At 43.2% G+C, this 20,710-nt stretch overlaps 3 protein-coding genes across 3 annotated transcripts; 1 reads left to right on the plus strand and 2 right to left on the minus strand.

Annotated features, from left to right (window-relative positions):
- Window positions 1-3,903: 3,903 nt before the first annotated feature.
- On the minus strand, window positions 3,904-5,122 carry LOC131294935 (nitric oxide synthase-interacting protein homolog). Its single transcript, XM_058322990.1, has 5 exons — window positions 4,896-5,122; window positions 4,616-4,830; window positions 4,226-4,535; window positions 4,042-4,150; window positions 3,904-3,975 (listed from the first exon to the last, which is right to left on the minus strand). The coding sequence occupies exons 1-5, from the start codon at window positions 5,069-5,071 to the stop codon at window positions 3,904-3,906; spliced, it is 882 nt and encodes a 293-aa protein (XP_058178973.1). The 5' UTR covers window positions 5,072-5,122.
- A 5,182-nt stretch (window positions 5,123-10,304) lies between these two features.
- On the plus strand, window positions 10,305-11,993 carry LOC131281775 (b(0,+)-type amino acid transporter 1-like). Its single transcript, XM_058311124.1, has 4 exons — window positions 10,305-10,782; window positions 10,870-11,140; window positions 11,204-11,847; window positions 11,929-11,993. Exons 1-4 carry the CDS (start codon window positions 10,305-10,307, stop codon window positions 11,991-11,993), a joined length of 1,458 nt encoding a protein of 485 aa, XP_058167107.1.
- Window positions 11,994-12,350: 357 nt separating this feature from the next.
- Window positions 12,351-20,426, minus strand: LOC131281175 (uncharacterized). The gene is made up of 4 exons (XM_058310435.1): window positions 20,323-20,426; window positions 18,617-19,881; window positions 14,853-15,031; window positions 12,351-14,738 (listed from the first exon to the last, which is right to left on the minus strand). Coding segments are annotated over exons 1-4 (2,214 nt in total). The 5' UTR covers window positions 20,325-20,426; the 3' UTR covers window positions 12,351-13,970.
- Between the last annotated feature and the right edge of the window lie 284 nt (window positions 20,427-20,710).

The raw sequence follows: 20,710 nt of genomic DNA on the forward strand, positions 1-20,710 counted from the left end.
AAGCCTATGGAGGAATCGTGGAGATTTATGACAGATCCATGAAAGATTCATGACGATTCATTAAGGTTTGAAGATTCGAAGGTAAAAAAATCATATGAAAGAATCTAGCCAAAAGATTCTTTAAGCATAACACTAGCTTATTGTAGTACTTTTTCCCCCCTGTTTCAAACATTCACGTTAAAGCACTTTTGCATTTCTCGTCTCATAGACCCTGAAGAAATTTTACTTATAACATTCTTTTATAGAACAAAACAAACAACAACCACAAAGCTCAACTGTCCGCGAGGAAATGCACTAAAAATGTAAATCCCAGCTGGGTGATGATGCAAACTGAGTTAATATTCATGAAACCGGAATTGATCACCCCGTCGGGGATGATTAAATAATTTTCCATGCAAATCGGGCCAGCCGCTGCTAACTGGCGCGATCCTTCCGCGTGGACCGTAGGAAGGGAACGATGAGTTCCTCTCCAAAAGCTCGCACGGATAAACCAACGATCGAATGCGGGCTGCACCATTAATAGACCATCGTACGCAGCGTCTCGTAGCCCCGTTTGTAAATCAGAACGCCATTGCATAACACGGTGTATCGTGTTCGTACGTCATGAGAACCTTTAGTTAGTCGTGGCTGACAAAGTTCGTTACGAGATGCTGGACACACTTACCTATAAGGGCCGTAGAATAGGTTGAAATGCTTTTTCTGATTCTTACTATCGAATCAAATTGTTGAAAGTTGTTTTGTTGAATAATTTCATCCCTACTAACGAAAACACCAACTTCTGAGTCACAACGAATTGTCGCTTGATGTAACAACACGACGAGCGTTTACTCTGCAGCTCCTGTAGAATAATTGCGTGTCACCTCTCGCTCGATGGGGAAACAAGCTTAATCTTCCACTGCTGTTAGGTTTTGTCGATGCAAAATTTATCACGCAAAGGATGGTAGTTAACCTGAAATTATTATTCATTTCACCATCCAACGGTGAATTCGTTGAAAACAATTCATTTCACTTCACACGAGACTACGAGATGAGAAACATTCCAAACAAAAACAAACTTTTTCTTGCACTACGGACACAAGACAAGTTGGAAAAATAATGCTGTTTTTCTTTCAGCCTATTTATCATGAGATAACCGTTGCTAGTCGATAATCGACAGGCTGTTTTGCAAATCCACTCAACCCATTGGATGGGCGTACACTTTTCTTCACCAACTTTTACTTTTTTTACACCAACTTATAACTATTTCTTCATATTTTGTATAATTGAACGTTGGAAAAAAAATCTTAGCAAAAAAACATACTCTATCTCGCGATTCTAGTGAAACTGCGTCACTTATTATTTATGCGACTAATCAACGATGAAGCGAACTCTAGAACTGAAAAAGGTGTGTCGAGTAGTTCCTTTCTAATCATAGCCGTTTTTTTATTTTATACATTTATTGTTTATGTCGTTTCACTTTACACGCCAATAAAACCGAGCCACAGTTGGTCAGTTAGTAATTCTAAACCGCTTGTTATCGTCAGCAGTTTGCATCCATTCATACAGGGAACGCCACATCTCTGCAATGGAATGTGCAGAGTTTCAAGTTCAAGTTTACCGAATGCCAAGGTGCCGCGACATGCGTGTCACGCGAGAAGGTGGTCGGATTTGTAGGTTAATGTCAAGCGCACAACACACGCCTCGACGTTTCGAGCTTTTCACCAACGCAGCACTTATTGCAATTTTCACCCTTTACCGGATAGATAGAAAACGGCCCATCGTAGTCGGATTATTTAGCGCCATCAGGTGACATCGGATGACGACAGAAACGGCACCCACATCCGCGTACACGATCAGTGGTATTGTGGTGTCCACAGCCCGCGACCGACGACGAGGCAATCAACCGACATCAAAACACGGCCAACGAAGCGAGTTTCGCGCGGAAACTAAACTGCCGCTTTTATCAGTCCTAAGCCAACGGACCAGCCCTAGAGAAACACTATCAACGGCAAACTGCACTCGAGAACCAGCCTCTCTATCTGTGTGTTCGTTACGATCACGCTGGGAGTGTGGGGTTCAATGAGTCTAACCAGGCGGATTTCACTAAACACCCACAGGCAAGGGAAAATTATTGATCCATTCAATTATCATGGACTATAGAGGTAATTCTAAATAGTAAAATAAAACTAGCGAGATATATGCACGAAGCGTCAATCCAAAGCCACATCAGGTCGGAATGAGAAAAATAGTCGGAATAGCAGAAATATGTATACATATTGTTGAGAAGGTTTTTAACGTAAACCGATCATCAACACAACAACAGCACGTTCACGAGATACGGAACAGTTGCACGTGGCAGTCGGGTTTTAAATTATAAAATAACGCGACGTTTTCTTTGCCATGTAATAGAAACACATTCTGAGGAAAGGAACTAACACTTTCCATAGCTTATGCTTTGTAGCACATTTTACGTATTGTAAGAGTGTTGTTGAGTTTTTAAAAATTTCAAAGTAGTACTAATAACATTATTGTCTTCTTCTTGGCGCAACGAACAGCTTGGTCATGCCTGCCCGTTAAGGGCTTACTAGAATTTTTCAAACGTTATCAACTGATAGAGTCTATAACGCCTCAGTCTCTCGATCGTGAATAGGCTGAATTGTAATTGCTCGAGCTTAGACAACTAGTAGTACATTGAATTTTTTTATGTATGCCAGTCATCTTTCTACGACTACTATCAAATCAAACAAGCTCTACCCGTCGTAGTCGTCGATCTCGCGCTTGTCCAGTATGGCGCATGGTAGGCACACTGCACTCCTCCTATCCGTTCCCCATGAAACGTTAACTATCGCCGAAGGTCGCACACACTTACTCTGCGGCTTGGCTCGGTAGTCACGGTCATCACCGTCAACGTCATCTCGACATGCATTAGGTGCAACGGGACAGCCTTCAACTTCAAAAACACCCATAGCGCATCCCAGCAAGCTCTCGGGATGAAATGGGGAATCGTAGGAAACAGAAACAGACACTGACGTTTCCTCAAAAATATTAGCCGGTGTTCGAGATGTTGAAAAATTTATCTTCATGTTTCAATTGTGATCAGATCTAATTCCGACCTCGAATGACTTAGTTTGTAACCACAAAATAGCCCACAATCTCATGCAACACCACAACCGCAAACGCTTTACGTTTAGCGGGTTTCCGTAAACATGTCATAGCAAACATTTACTTCCTGTTTTGATAACATTTTCATTTTCTCTCTACAATTGCATCTCGTCGTGCGATGCAGTTTTAGCGCACGCATACACTAACCCTTTCCCACCAATATTCTTCGATAGCGCCCTCGGAACACGTTCTCGCAAGGCCATATCGTTTGAATAGCCCTTGCACGTGTGCTCATAATAATGAAGGTTACGGTTAGATAAAAAAAAACACTCACATACAAATCCACTAGCATTCTACATAGATATCGTACTACAATTACATTGCAGCATTGACCAGTATGCAGCCGCTTATCATTACGGCCACTTATAAACCGTAGGATGCATCATTTGTTCATTGCCATGTGCTCCTTACGACCAATGGCAACGATGGCGGATTGGACCGTTCCCAGCAAGGGTGCTTGACCGGAATGATATAATTCCGTGGAAGCTAATGCAGATGACCTCAAATTGGCTTTAGTTTTCCATTAGCCAAGCATAACTGTTTTTAATTTAAATTTTCTATTGGAGTGGGATTGAATATCTCGTAAAACGGGCAACCAATAAGTAATTCCATTCTCAATTTAAGGTAAGATTAAGGTAAGAAATTTCTTTACCACAAGTCCACAACAATTAAAACTGCTTCATCGTTTGCTAGTGATTGATTCATAGTATTTTATTTAAATTTTCCAGGTAAAATAATTGGGTTATATTAAACACGTATTAGCTAAACTTGTAGACATGGTTTCTGCTCTTTTGCTTCCAATTTTTCGTTCGTGGTGGCGAATCCCGTTCCACCCTGTTGGGAAAAATATAATTCGCTATCAATAAAATGCATGTTATAAGCGATGGGCTAGGAAATTACCCGTTGCAGGGGAATGATATCTGCTTCGGTGAGTTTTTCATTTGTTAGAGGGTGTATCATGTCCTTCTTAATGATCTTTTCGATACACTCCATAGTGACGACATCTCCTCTGAAAGATACATAAATACACAAATATATTACCAAATGTATATTCAATATACGTTATCGTCGATATTGATCGTACGTTGGTTTCAACACCGCACATGGCACGGCGTTGTTCAGGATGTCATGTGTCACGGCGCACATGTATCGGTTTTCCTTCGCTATCAGTGACTTTTTGTCTGATGGATCCTTCACCAGCGTGAACTTCACCTCGATCAGATCCTTCGCTTTCAACGGCTTATTCGAGACGGGACAGTACACTTTACTGTCCGGTTTCTCGATACGGGATACCTTTGCAGCCGGAGCTTGCGAAGGCAACCAGAAGCTGGGAAGTTCCTTTCGCTTGCCGAGCGACACGTTAGAGATCGCTCCACTGGTGCTCGGTTGTTCGGCTGCAATAACATAAAAAGTGAATGAGAGAAACAATTCACGCCTGACCCAAACGTTCGTTGAATGTCGCTGTGGTCCATACCAATCGTGCTTGCAGTGGCAGTACTGACAATGTTCTTTTCGGTACAGATGAACTTGTGTAGTTTCTTCTGCTCTTCTGCGTTAGCTTTGGCGGCCTGATCATCCTCGTCCTGTTTTACCTGCTTCTCGTACTCCTTCATTTTGCGAGTGTATTCATTTTTCTTCGCAATGATGTATGTCAAAATAGCTTCCTTGTCGAAGAGAAAGCCATCTTTACTGCAATGGAAAGAACAATCGTGTTTATTGCCACAAGCCTATACTGCTATGCGTCGGGAACTTACGTTATGACCGGGTTTCGACAGGGCTGCAAAGTAAGCGAACAGCAGTCGAAGCTTTTCACCGAATCTTTACCGATACGGCGTGATGTCGTTCCAAAACCGGAATTCGCTGCATCTTTCTTCTTTTCGTGGTACGTATATACTGCTCCTGCGGTACAATTTCTGGCGTGGCGAGTCATTTTTCAACGATTTTTTAACAAATTTTGCGATCGGGAGCGTAAAACACAGCAGTGCTTCTAGAACTTTGTTTACAAACAGATGTCACTTCACAGCTGGCAGTGCTGCCAAATTTACTGAAATAAAATCAAATAACAATTTAGATCGTATTAGATTCCAAGGGAAGCTTCTACCTTTTTCGCCTGGTTAATCTTTACCTGTGTTACATACGCAAACGTTCAACCAACTTACCCAGGTAGCCCATACAATTTGTATGGGAGATTCTGTTTTCCTGTACTTCAGACCAAATATCTTTTTATTGAAAAGTTCATGATTATGACAATCTGTGCCATTGAAGCCCTAACTGCGGCCGATAATGCGGTAATAGCTGCCTCTTTTCGCCAAACGTAGCTATAGACATGCGATGCAATGCACTCTTTCTAGCACACCGTTTTCTCAGACATTTGGCAGGCATATTTGAATACCCCCAATGGTATGCAATGGATCGAACACTGGATAATTTTACAGTCTTTTCTCAGTTCACTCGGTACCAGTGTTCGATCAATTGCATAACTTTGGGAGTATTCCGATATGCTTGCAAATGCCTGAAGATATGCAGTGTTAGAAAAAGAGCATCGACACTGATTTTTAAAGCCACTTCTGCGGAAAAGAAGCAGCTATTACCGCATTACCCGCCGCAGTTAGGGCTTCAAAGGAAGAAGGCGCGGGCTGGATACTTTAAACGATGCTTTAATGTTTTCAAACCCTTTGTAATGGAGAGAGGAACTTTCTAAATAGCAATGTTACATAAAAAGTGGGAAAAGATAAAGTATTTAAAATGTTATCGATAAACATATAACAGGAACACCTCGTTAAACAATTTTCATCTTCATTGTTGGGAAGAAAACAAACCTGGCAAATCCGATAAAAATTGGGATGGGTTTTTTTGTATGAAGCACTAAAATATTCTTACGGGCCGGATAAAATCATTTGGTGAGCCGGATTTGGCCCGCGGGCCGCACTTTGCCGACCCCTGGAATAGACTGCTATAATCATGGCACATCTTCTCGTGTGCCGAGGCAAACGTTGTAAATGGGGGTTTGCTTTTATGAAGTTTTGTTAGTCAATAGACATTTGTAAAAAAATACACTGATTTAATTTTTCATGAAATACGTTTTTTATAAAAATTGAACATTTCTAAAAAGAATATGGTAGATAAACAAATTATAAAAAAATTGTTAAAAATTGATTTAAAAAATTGTTTTATGTACAAAAGTCATATACATAAAGATCACCATCGCATAATTCCTTCCATTATATACCCGGTTACAAAATAATAATAATAATAATGAGCAGGAAATCATAACCAACACAATTTACACCAGCATTCAGAGAAGGGTCGCCTGGAACAAAGTTACGCTAGCACACCATCTTAAACTGGTCGCGAAATATGAAGAAAGGATTCTTGAGCCTCTTAGAAGGCATACGAACGTATAAGAAAGGGGGAACTGATGCACAAACGAGCAAACATGTACTGCTACCATGTGCTTTTGTGCCATTGCCAGACAATTTCTTTTATTATGCTTTTGCTTTTGTTTGCGAAGCGTTATGCTAGGCGCTTCATCAAATCCTTTTCCATTGTCCATATGATGGCATAGAAAATGCTAAAATTTCTTATTTCTAAATTAATTTTCTTCTGGTCTTTTCACTTCTAAAAAATTTTCTATCAAAAATCCACGTTCAAACGGAAGCTAACCATCAAACCTCCATATAAATCTCAACATTCCAATCCAAAATCTCCAACCATGGGAAAAAAGAGAGTCTTAATAGAAAGAAAAATCCGTCTCCTCATATCAGTCTCATGCTGGATGGCCACTCTTGTCCAGACGGAGAAGAAATAGATGCTTCCGATTTAAATTGAACAACAAAAGCCTGCTCAAATGATAAGAAATGCTCACGACTTGGACCAAGATTGCCCACCGTTTGCACCGCTGCCAAAAAAGAAAAAAAAAAATGCTACAGATTTAATCGGTCAGCATAACTCATTCAACCTTAGTCAATTACCGTTTCCTCCGAGATGATGGACAGATTCAGTCGGAGATGCGGAATACTTCCACCGGCGGGACATTTAACCACGCAAAAAAAAATGTTCGCCGTTGTGAATGAAGAAGTTTTCGCTCTAGAGCAATTTCCTCTCCTGGAATCAGCCTCTTCATATCGCACATGTTCCATCGCGTACCAGAGGGTCGTAAGGCGCAATTGCCGCAGTATCAAGCTGACCCTCACCGGAGGTGGATCGCTCAGCGAGAAGTAAGGCCGTTACCATCGAGCCAATCGACAGATTGATGCCATCTGCCCAACACCGGGAAGTAAGAACCGCTCGGAAGTCAAGCCCTCCGCGGGTTTAGGTACATTAGACGAAATAAAAACCGCTATTATTCCTGCATTACCGAACTGAGGACATTAGTGTAGAAAAAACCAAAACGGACTGTTCGAAGATTATGCCAAACGACGAGGGTTCACATGTCAGCGATCGTTAATGAAAGTGTTATCAGTGCCCAATTTACACGCAAACAATTCGAAGCAAAAACGATCGAAAAATGTTAAATCTTCAATGAAGGCCGATAGGCTCTATCAGTATTTCGGACCTATCACTATTTGATGGAGTACATTATAATGCCCAGCTGCAGTATGGAAATTTCCTGTTTCATAGCTTCTTCTTCAGCGAACAACCATATTTGCGTGTAATGTCAATTCTAGCAGAAGTGCAAATTACATCGAAATTGGAAACCTTGTGTTTGTACTAAAATAAATGAAGTGCAACAGGCATTGACTACTTTCGTATACAGTGTGGTTCTCAATAGGAAATTGATTCCAATCTAATCCCATTAAACCGGGATAGTGCCAACAAAAAGAGTCGGAATACAGTACGAACGGGTGCTTTGCACGTGTTCCTAGCCTACCGGCGGCAATGGCGGACTCCACTTCACTAAAGCCGGCGTTTGATACATTTAAACGATTTCAACTCTACCACCCCGGTCGAATTCAATTACGTTCCTGTCCCTACGCTGTGGTCCGCGGAGTAGCGGGACGGAATAAAATCAATATCAGTGTATGGTTGTCGTCATCGAACTCTCCTCCATCTTGCCGACCGGCAGCCCCGGCCAACGGTGTTATCTTGCTACTAGTCTTGCCAAAAGGCCCCCGGAATGTGACTGATTCAATGCCATAAGCAGGTCAATGTGAACGAACACATGTCACGGATTGACCCGAAGCAAACGCAGGAATGATGGACTATGGCAATTTGGCTGAATTAATGATTACCCAGGCTAACAGTCCTGGCTGTGGTCTGATCGAGCAGGACAAGGCACTCGTCCGTCGCTTATCGTATCCGACAAGAGACGGCAATGCAAATGCCACGAGCCAAAACTCTTAGCACTAACAAGAAACTCGTTAGCACCTTTCTGTTTGCATATGACCATCCTATTTTATTTTCGACTAAAAAGCGTATGAAAGCAGGAAAAATAAATGTTTCTACACAAACTGGCATTGGCCTATTATGAGGTTGACTGGTTGAAGTCCATTCCAAAAGTGTGCCCATGAAGTTTACTTACTGTTGATTCTAATGAAAAAACTAACACTTAGGCTGGAGCCTCACCATATTGGGAGTTACTGGATAAAACGGATTCCTGAAGATCTTCTTTATTGTATGGTTTATGCATTTAACGATTTGAACTCCATTAATGAACGAATTGATATACAATCATTAAGCAATTGTTGTATGATACAACATTTTCTTCCATGGTTCAACGATGTTAAATGAAATGGCTTTACCGAATGACGACATAACACCGCAATGACGAGCGCATTAAGCCCAGACAGACTGAGTATCTGTTAGGCGCTAGGTGTTAGTAGATAGTGCAAACGAACAGGTAGTAGAGTAGGTTGGGTGGGAAAAGTTCTTTGATTATCCATCGGTATACCGTCAAAATCCGTATGAATGGCAAACATGGATAAATTAACACCTTGCGGTCGTTAGGTGTGCCAGTTTTCCCCCGACCATTACTACAAACATAATGGTGTCTTCACCATGCTGAATCGTAATGAAGCTAATCGTGTGGAACATTGCCTAGCGGCTAATAAGTGGACAGATGCAAATACCACGAGGAATGTTGTTGTTGTTGTTGTTGACTGATTGGAAGCGACAAGGAGAGGCAAAACAGGAAAAGCTGATTGATTTGGCCTCAGATTGAATTTGAAGCTATGTTTCACTCTCCAGTCGAACATTAGAGAAGATCATAATTCCGATATTCAAAAAAGTGAACTCTTTTGCGACGGCAAATAAGGTTTTTCTTGTGATTATCAAATCAAAATTGAGTAATGAAAGCGTATAATGTTAAATTTGGTGTCTGTATAGCGGTTCTTCTTCAATAACATGAGTCCTACACCAGCATGCCTCCTACATTCGTTCAGCTGATATAAACAATCCAATGAAGATAAGCACGTGGGCCATTTAACCCTCAAACAATCGATCAAAGCCAATCGCCTATCATCTACGGCATCGACCTCCAAAAATTTGACGTTAAAGATACAGCAATTCGTAGTCCCGGATTGTCCTCAGATAACGCGTTTAAGAAATGTATACGTATTTGAATGGTACAGGAAATCCTTTCAGTGTGCTGGAAACGGAGAGTATTCACCGCATCTAACCCGATAAGAGGGTACTCGAGAGCAGAGAATCTTGGCGATAAGCATTTCAAAAAGGTTTGTTGCCATTGGTTCGATTGGTTATTGGTCCGAACTCGATGCTGCAGCCCGATGCATTCGCTTCCTCTGTGACGCAGTGATGTGGTAGCACGTGGGAAAAGATGATAAGAGGATTCCCTAGGTTAAGGACTCCATTAAGTTAAGGCGTCATCTGGATGTCACTGTTGTCAACGTGTCATCGCTCGGTATTCGTCTCATATACAATGAGTCTACAGACACTCCGAGTGATAGCGGGAGCACATGCACTTTGAATGTGATAACAAACATGCCTCATTGTTCCATTTCTGCAGATCTGCTTCGTGTTTTCCTCTACTGCGGCACGGCACCCCCCACACCGTGGAAGCGATGTACCAGCAGCCATCTGGCATGTGCACGACCGTCTGAGCGAAGTACCCTATTGAAGTAGTTCTGTTTCCGCCCATTGTCCGATAACGTCCACCGCACGGTGAAAGTAATCCATCCCGGAGGACCCAGTGATCCGTTGCCAAAATGACGGCTATAGCGGAACCGAAGGCCGGCGGCTTGAAGCGCGAGATGGGCCTCATGTCGGCCATCAATGTGATCATCAGCGTCATGATCGGCTCGGGCATATTCGTGTCACCCACGGCAGCCCTCAAGTATTCCGGCAGTGTCGGCTTCTGTCTGGTCGTGTGGACCGTTTGCGGTGGCATCTCGCTGCTGGGAGCGCTCTGTTTCGCCGAGCTGGGCACGGTGGTGCCACGGTCCGGCGCCGAGTATGCTTACCTGATCGAGGCGTTCAAAAAGTCACACTCCTTCTGGGGCCCGCTGCCGTCGTTCATCTGCGCCTGGGTGTACGTGATGATTCTGCGGCCGGCCGAAATTGCCGTCATCATCTTGACATTCGCCGAATACTCAATACTTCCCTTCCGGCATTTGCTGGGCCTGGAGAATCTACCGGCGGACGATCTACACCTGCTGATTAAGCTTATCGGCATCCTAGGGTTAGGTAAGCAGTGCATTAACAGATTTGTCTCAGCGACGAGAAGCGCCTCATTAAGCATGGAATAATACAGACCGTTGCCCTCGACCCTAGGCATAATCACGTACATCAATCTCAGCAGCGTGAAGCTGTACGTCACGATCAACAATGTATTTGGGTTCTGCAAAGTGTTCGCATGTCTGGTGGTCATCTTCGGTGGGATCTACCAGTTGGCGATTGGCAACACGGAGAACTTGGCCGGAGGGTTCGAGGGAACCCATAGCAGTCCCGGTTACATTGCGCTCGCCTTCTACAACGGTCTCTGGGCGTACGACGGCTGGTCAAGCGTGACCACCATTACGGAGGAGATCAAGAATCCGGAGGTGTAAGTTTACGACCCGAGGCAAGCCGCTCGAATTCGAGTATAACGCTCTCAATTCATCCACAGTAACATTCCCCGCTCGATCATGATCGCCGTACCGATCATCACCGGGCTGTATGTTTTCATGAACCTCGCCTACATGACCGTTCTCTCGATGGGTGAGATGATCGCCTCGGAGGCGGTCGGAATCGACTTTGGGGATCGCGCACTTGGTTCGTTCTCCTTCCTGATCCCACTCGGGGTAGCGCTGGCTACGTTCGGCTGTGCCCTCAGCATCCAGTTCGGTGTGACACGACTCTGCTACGTCGCCAGCCAGGAGGGTCAGATGTTGGAACCGTTGTCGTACATTCACGTGCGTCGCGCAACGCCGGCTCCAGCCGTTGCCATGCAGGGCGTACTAGCACTCGCCTTCATCCTGGTCGGCAACATCGAGACGTTGATCGAGTTTGCTTCGTTTCTGATCTGGTTCTTCTACGGAGCGGCCGTCGTGGCGCTGCTCGCCCTGCGCCGTTTCCAACCTAACGTGCACCGACCGTACAAAGTGCCACTGATCGTGCCGTACATCACGTTAGCCGTATCCGTCTTTCTGTCGATCGTGCCGGTCGTCAGCGACCCGTCACCCAAGTACCTGTTCGCGGTGGGCTTCATCCTCAGCGGAGTGCTGGTCTACACGCCGTTCGTTTATTACAAAGTGCGGCCCTCGTGGATTAGTAAGTATTTGGCGCGAAAATTGGATTCTGCGGGAGAAGCTTTGTGCAAGACTAAATGTCAATTTCTCTCTCTTCTTTTAGATAAACTAACTTACCTCATTCAAGTGCTCTTCGAAGTTGTGCCTTCTTCCAGTAAAGTAGATTAATGATTTTTTTTTAAATAAAAAGGAAACGTTTTGCAATTGTTGTGATTGTTTTTTCAGGCACATGAAAGAAATATTTTATATTGATATTGAAACTGAAAAGTTGCACAGCGAGAGCTAATAAAACACGACAAAAAAAGAATTCAAAGAAGCAAAAATAAAACTGATTTTAGCAATAACTAATCTAAGAAACAAACTAATAAGTTGCAATAAGTAATAAGGGGAATCTGTTTATCTGATAAAAACACATGGGGGTGAAAAGGGTCTAGTTTCTCAAGATTGGTAATAAATGTACCGGGTTTACCAAGGGATATTTCAATGGTATATTTTGCTCAAATTAAACACCCTTTTATTGCAGGCTAAAACGAACCACACTCCGGTCCAAAGTCCCCAAATGATTCAGGAAAATTGGTCCACGGTACAATCAAGTACATACACATCTAGTGTAAGGTGAAGGAGCTCTAGTTTCATTTAGTTTGACAATGCGAGAGAATCCAATATTCTAATCTATTTTGTTTGAATTACGCTTGTTATTCTCTATGGATTACTAGAAAAATTCACAGTAATTTTAATTAGGTTTTTTTTATTTTTTGTTCAAAATGAAAACGAAATTCGGAGCGTTCTTTCTTTGCGCTCAAACACTGACCCATAAATTGTACGAGAGATACACATTTTAAACACTCTATACACATTAGCCGTTTCCGTTTTGTTTTACTTGGTTTGTATGAGTTCTATACATCACCAATAATGAATTCAAGACATGCACATAGTGGTTGGGTTTAACACTGTGCTTTACATTTTTATCGTTTTCTTTTCTTTTTCTAAAAGTCTCTTAATATGAAACATACAGATAGTAAAACATCTCTACGTATTCTGTATATTGAATAATTTCCTACGCTCTATTTCTTGGATCAGCTTTTTATCGGTTCTTTTCAATTCATTTGTTAGTACCTGCAAAGAGAAAATTTACTGGTGACATACTTTTTCTTATATACACTTTTAAAATCGCCCATGCGCAATTCTTAAATCTGTTTATATAAATTTTTGTTTTGTTAAATTGTGGAATTTGATAAGCTATTCTGCTTTGTGTCTTAAACTAGACAGTATTTCAAATCAGAATCGTGGGAGGGTGGTGAAACGCACAAATGATTTTTTTGTTCTTATCTTCACATTTGTTGCTTTACTGTTCGATTTTCTGTCTACGAACCATTGAGCAGTTATTCTGTTGTAATAAACTTTTTAATAAAGTATAACTAATTTATTGGGTGCGCCGCCCCATAGATCATTTAAATTCTCCATAAAATAAGCCTACGGGAATTGTGCCTAATAACTCATCCTGGCGTCAGACGATTCGCATTATTTGTCAGAAAAGGGGATGGTGGAAGGAGGAATAGTTTGTTACACGAGACCAACGGAACATTTCGAAAGCTTTGCGCCTTCAAACGTTTTCTAAATAAAGCCTGCACATCTAACATCCCACTTCCAATCTAAACTACCCTCTGTTTTCCATTCGCATACGAACCGGGAGTTATAAATAAAGGAATACTCTTACATCAATCATGTGTAGAAGAAAAACAAAACAAAATATATCACGCATATTTGAATCCATGGTGCACTTATTTAGACAGGCGATTTGCATGCGCCAGTGGATGTGATCCATATCCAGGCTGCATCGCTGTTCTAATGCTAGAATGCTGTCCCGCCGAGGCACGCGTGCCACGGTCGTTACCTGTTTTGGTGGATCTCTAAATTAAACGCATCTTAAAATAAAACACGCAGCGGCTAAAAGACAACCTACGTCATAAGAAGTTTGTTAGTTCGAATTGAAGATCGAATGTTTTAGTAATTCTAATGTTTATAATGTGAAACGAGCCTTTCATAGTGGATAGATGTGAATCAATAATATAAAATGAAATGTCTAAATGAAGCTGTTAGCTACGAACATGGAAGGGGCGGCTGGGTGTGTACGACGCTGTGAGCTTAGTTGAGCACAACTTGCGGTGGAGGGTACGCGAAAGCAGGGGTGGCTCCGTTCGCCGCATACTGGTATGCGGCGGCCGCGACAGCTGCTGCCGCTGCCGACGACGTAGGGATTCCACTGCCTGGTTGCGATCTCGCGGCCGTATAGCCGGCGCTACTACCGTACAGATGGGCGGCTTCACTGCCTGCCGACGGTGGTTTGTAGGAGGAAGCGGCCGCTCCGTACGCAGCCGCAGCAGGACCTCCGGCGGACGGGTGCGCTCCCACTAGACCGGCAGCCCCACCCGCATACTTGCCTTGCTGGTGATAGCTGGAGACAAATGCAGCCGCCGCAGCGGCAGCAGCTACCGATGCCGGGGTTACGGGTGCAGAGAAGCGACTCTGTCTCTGGCCGACACCACCAGCCGCACCCGCCGCTCCATTCATGCCAGGTGGTTTTGCTCCACCCATAGCGACCGCCATGCCACCAAGCGACTGGGGCGGCATGCCTGCGCCGTACATCGCCGCCATTCCACGGTTGTCGGCACCGCCGCGTGGAGGACCGTACTTGTCACCACCCTCGACCCGGTTCATGCTGCCATACTTAGGTGCACCGCCGTCAGCACGCTGGCCTCCGAATCGTCCCCCACCGTCATGCCGGGGTCCGCCGCCATACGGACCATCCCGGGGAGGACGGTTTTGCTGTCCACCGAAGCGATTGTTATTGTACCGCTGGCGACCCTTGCCCATGTTCGGCTTGGCAAGCTCAACGAGACGGGGATTAATAACCTGCGAACAATGCGAAAAACGTAAGAAGAAGCAAATCAAAATTAATGCTGTACACTCTAAAATGCAGCCAATCTGAAACAAGAAACATCGTTCATGTGCCGTGCCGTTACTTACCTGATTTGCTTCGCGCAACACGTTGATCAGGTCGTTAGCTTTGTTGGCGTTTGAGTTGGTGAACAGAGTGTAGGCGGTGCCGGTATTATTCGAACGTCCCGTTCGGCCAATCCGGTGCACGTAATCTTCCGAATTCGACGGATAGTCGTAATTGATTACGAACTTTACGTCTTCCACATCTGGAGGCATGTGACACACGGGGAAGCTTGTGTTATTGCTTATTGGTTTCAAGTAGTTTTAATGGTGGAAAGAACGTGGGTTGGTCAAAAGGAGACATTTTCGCCATCTCTCACATACACGAAGAGTAGTGTACAACAACACACAATCGTAAAAGCTGATACTGAGTTCAAAAATAAGTTATTTTATCTCAAACAGAAACTATGGGAGAATCATCAATGGATAACGGAAAAGTGAAGTTTGGGTGGTGAAGGAGGAAAAGAGACTATAGAGGGGTTGGCTGCTCAACCTGCAGTTCATTGTAACTGCCATAGACCAGAGGATGGTATCCTCGAGTCATAAGAGCGCATCAACTGAGGCAAAAGTAAACCACGTATGGGAAAACAAGTTTTTAACGGAAGAATGTAGCAACGTGGGATAACATTATTCTTTTTCTTCAGTCAACATCTCACAAATCATCCATTGCATCTGCACGAACGGGAGTTTGGTTGGTTGGTTGGTGTGCAGAGGACAAACAACGATAAACCACAGATGTTCATAGCACACAGGTTCGATGATAAAATGTACAACAGTACTAGGTAACATCTTATCAAACACCACACGCAGCACTTTCGTTAGGAGAAATCTGAAGTAATCGTAATAGTTTGTTCCTGTCCGCAACCCAACGAAGGTAATTTGAAAAAGTCTTGTATTAATTTTCTTAACAATTTGTCCTTGTAACACCAATCTAATCAACACAATTTTGAAACACTTGGAAGCATGCTAATTGTTATGCTTACTTAGGCGTATCGCATGAGAAAGTAAAATACCATCCAAATGCTTTGAATAATATTTCGTCGTTTCGCACAAGTACACAAAAAACCGATTTCATCCTTTGTACAGTCAAACCAATGGCGGCCAGAAGATCACACTTGTATTGAAATGTAGTTCCTAATCTAATCGCGATTCACTCACGCAAATAAAAACAAAGCTATTGTCTTCTAGGTAATATAAATTGCACAGCATACTTGAAGGTGCTGGACATGTAAGATGATGTTATACAACGCTTTGCGAACAAAACAAGACAGAATACAGGTTCATTATTTTTGAGGTGCATGAAACAATCACATATTGGAGAAGTTACCTGGTGACAGACTTCTGACCGAACTTTAGAACAGAAAATCAATTAGGATAACTTCACTTGACTATTTATTTCCTCTGAAGATAGTATACCGTACTTAGACCGGATTTATTACTTGAAAATAGGTACATTAACGCAGGACAATAGCAACAACGTTTTAATTAAAAATGTTAAAATAACGAACAAATAACTAGTTAAAAGTAGCTAATTGCATCGGTACGAGTACGGAGCTTATTTTGCATATTATAAAATTGCAATTCTTTCCCTATGTCACCATAACCATATCGTAGCATCTTGAAAAGATGTAATTAGAGCTTATCTGGTGAGTGAAGAAATATCCATTAATATAGCAATAAAAATAAATTATAACTAAGGTTTCAGCAGAGTGGCCAGGTTAGTTTTACAAGCGCAATCGAGTCTCTTCCCCGGATCCCCTATCGGACCGCAAATGACACAACGACAACGATAAAGGACGGGTATGAGAAAACCGATATAACGCAACTGAATGAGGGAACCAAAGACAAACATTAATACACGTTCATATGTCCATCGATACCTCAGATGGGGAAGACTAGTGCCATAGCTACACCTCGCTAAAGTTTCCGCAAAATCTACCGACATAATTGCCGACAGACCTTGACACACACACATCGCTGTGTTTCACGCATTAGGAAATGGTAAGTGAGGACGCTATATCATAGATGAGAGTCCATTCCCGACCCTATGAGCTTATGATATATCGAATCTTAAAGCCTAGTGAATTTTAATTTAAAAAAAAGCAAAGCACACTGCTCGCGTTCAACTGCATCCATATTTGTTTCGCCTACTATTTTTAAGGTTTTGGCTACACCATGCACGCGAAGCCGCGTGATAGTATTTTCGGCCCTAAACCGTCATCTAGATGAACCGCCAAGAACCATGCGAATTTAAACGGACTTAATTTTATATTTTTCCTGGTATTCACGATTATGATAAGTAGAAATTATTAATGTTAATTTACCCGAACCTCGCTCCAAATGCTTCCACAGTGCAACTGCATTGAACCAAGCTGAGCGGAACAATGGGAAGTAACTGCAAGAAATATTGTTTAGAGCACCCATAAAAGCATACTTACCTGCTCCAACGATGACGATCGGCGCTCTGGGAGATAGACGCTGTACTGAATACGCGTACTGATTGCTGTAAATCTTACGTTTAAGGGATTGGTATCGTGATTGGGTTGTGAATACAGGAAATACATAAAACCGTATCTTTGGATTTTCTCCTCCTATCCCACTCCTTGGACGGAACAACGAACGGAAACAAATGCTCTAAACAAATACAGAAGAATATCCCTATAAGCAGGTGTGACTTGCCGCGTGCGTGCTTATCTTGTGACACACTCTTCAGCTGCTGCGCCACAACTAAGAGAATCTTTTTGTCACGGAGATAGCACATCATTACATTTTTAAATGTCTGTTTTGGCTCCACCACTTCATTACCTAACCATAATGCACTCTTAATTTTTCCATCATGTTTTGAACGTATCGTAACTACTGCTGTTAAATATAGAGATCTCGGCCAGTTATCAATTGACTGACAAGGTTTGCCATTCGCTTTTTCGCTCATCCAATGTTCGCCTCTCTTTCGATTTGTTTATTTTTTTTGTGGGTTTTTAGCGTTTACAACGCACGTATGCCCATTAGTATTGCGCTTTGTAAGATATTTAGTTGAAGAAGGTGATGCATGACAAACAATTGCAGATGATGTAAGATTGCTAGCGAGAAATAGAGTGGTCCATTGCCAATGCAAGGCGTTGAACGCAGAATAACTATCCCAACAGTACAGATGTATTGTACGAATAATGTAGAACAACAAATTCGGAACGTGTGTTTTGGTGTGAGGTTTGAAACAGAATTTATCAATTACTATTAACAGATCTAACTGGTAAACATGCAGACTGACATCTCGGTGGCCCGGTTCGCAGCATAAGCATCGAAATCGGCAAGGTGATACTATTAATCACTCTTTTAACAGTAACTACTACATAGAGAATGTGTCCCTAATTGAATGCTTACGATCTTACTTGACTTGAAAAGAAATGATTCAACTTTTGCTCAAATAACATCTCAACAACTTCCATTTTAACTGTTGTATCCTGGAAATTAGACAATTGAAACGTTTGGATGTGAGAATTCGATTCCTTCTTAATCGATGCCAAATCCTTCCTTAATCGATGCCAAATCCTTCCTATTTTTTGCTCTAATATGGCTGCATGCGTGCATTCCGGGGCAAACCCTGTATCCAATACAGGACAGCAGACTAGACGTCGGTCTCTACATTTACCATTTGTTATGTTTTGGAGCATCTTTTTTTCTCGCTTTTAACCATTGTTAATTTGTAACGACATATTCTTGGAGGGTGAAAGTAGATCATCGGATACCTGGTGAAATATAATGCCGGTCGTTACCGGAGCGTAAACACTTACCCAAGCCTCGCGCAGCAACGTCCGTGGCCACCAGGATACCCTGGCGCCCGTTGCGGAAGGTGCTAAGCACGTAATCCCGTTCCTGTTGCGATTTGTCCCCATGAATGGCCACCGCACGCCATCCGTTGCGGTTCACAACGCGTGTAATGTCGTCCACGCGACGCTTCGTTTCCACGAAGATGATTGTCTTGGTGTCGGGCTCCGCTGAAATCTCAGTCAGAAGCTTCATCAACTTCTGATCCTTTTCGTAGTCCTCGCACACATCCACAATCTGCAGGATGTTGTGGTTTGCCGACAGGTTCAGCGAGCCGATATTAATCTGTATGTAGTCGGTCAAAAACTCCTCGGCCAGATTGCGCACCTCCTTCGGCCAGGTGGCGGACCACATCAGCACCTGCCGATCGGGACGGATCTGCCCCATAATCTTGCGAATCTGCGGCTCGAATCCCATGTCTAGCATACGATCCGCTTCGTCAAGCACCAAATAGGTGCAGCGGCGCAGATTAGTAATACCACGCTCGAGAAAATCAATCAATCGTCCTGGGGTGGCAATCACAATTTCGGCACCTCGCTCGAGATCCCGAATTTGTGGTCCCTTCGGGGCACCACCAAAAACGCAAGTATTGTTCGCACTGACGCGCGAACCAAAGTCGGTCGCCACTTGCTGGATCTGCTGAGCCAGCTCGCGAGTGGGTGCGAGAATAAGCGCGATCGGTCCATCGCCTCGCCGAATGCTCGTCTGGTGCTGAATGTGCACCAGCGACGGCACAACGTACGCTAGCGTTTTGCCCGAGCCGGTTTGAGCAATTCCCACCATGTCGCGGCCACTCAATGCAATCGGCATGCCCTGGGCCTGGATGGCCGTGGGCTTGCTGAAGCCTTGTCGCTTCAGTTCTTCCATGATGTAGACCGGTAGACCGCCGTCCTCAAAATCTATGCTGGGACGCGGCACCTCACGACCCTTCAGGGTGACCTGGTGCTTGTTCAAATAACCTTCAATCTCCGACGTGGCCATGCCTACAAGCGCAGCGGAGGGTTGGTAAAAATTCTTCTCGAACGGCGTAAGATCCTCCGGTTCCCATTTCAGTGTTCGAAGGTTCTTGCCATTCTGGGACTGACGGTCGAACGATCCCCCGTTGCCTCCACCGTATCCAGCAGCTCCACCCTCACGACGGAATCCACCACCCATCGGACCACCTGGACGGCCACCCTGCATTCCACCACGGCTGTATCCACCGCTTCCAATTTGTGGGCGATTTCCGTACCTGCGCGAACGTGAAAAAGCTAATTAGCAAGAGTCGAACAGTGAAACACAAACTCCAATCATAGTGCGCCGACTCATTCTCAAACAAAAAAATTTCAGCAAGCCAGGTTGCTATGGCATGTTGAAAAAAAAAAAATCAATACATCATAATGCACTTGAACTATTCAGAATTTCTTTTAAATTCTTCTATATGAGGGTTGAAAATAAGAAGTTTCCTTAAAATAGGGAGATATTTCAATACAAATAGCCAATGAAAACTATCGTCCATAATTAGGGTTAGGCAAACGCAAAAGAAACTAGTTTTTTCTATCGCCGCCATCTTGGAAATTACTTTGCGGAGCCCCCACCGAATGATGAAATTTTCAATGCCATTTAAAAAGATGAATAACTCGTTTCGTGCGTGTTGTGTGATGTAAAAAGGTTAAAAAGCTAAGTTACTTACATTATAAACAAGCACTGAAGGTTTCTGTTGCTGATAACGAAGCAAAATCGGGCTAATAAAATTCGTGATGCGATAAGCACGAACTTTCACTTCACAAGTATTGGCTTCGACTGAAAATTTTCAGAACTAGTGTTGCACGAATCGGGATTCCGAAGATTTCAAGATTCATTTCCTTGACGAATTCCAAAGGATCCAAATCTCATTTTTCGTGCAACACTAGATTGGAATCAGTTTTGATGCTCTTTGGATTTGAATCAGTTTTTTTCTGTTTCTGACATAATTTGGTTCAGATTTGATTTGAATCTATTTAAATTTAATATGACCCAATTCAGACTCGAGGTGAGTGAAATAAGTAATGTGGTGAGTCGATATGATTGATGATGATTCA

The sequence above is a fragment of the Anopheles ziemanni genome, chromosome 2 (assembly GCF_943734765.1).
Source record: "Anopheles ziemanni chromosome 2, idAnoZiCoDA_A2_x.2, whole genome shotgun sequence".
NCBI classification, from domain to species: Eukaryota; Metazoa; Arthropoda; class Insecta; order Diptera; family Culicidae; genus Anopheles; species Anopheles ziemanni.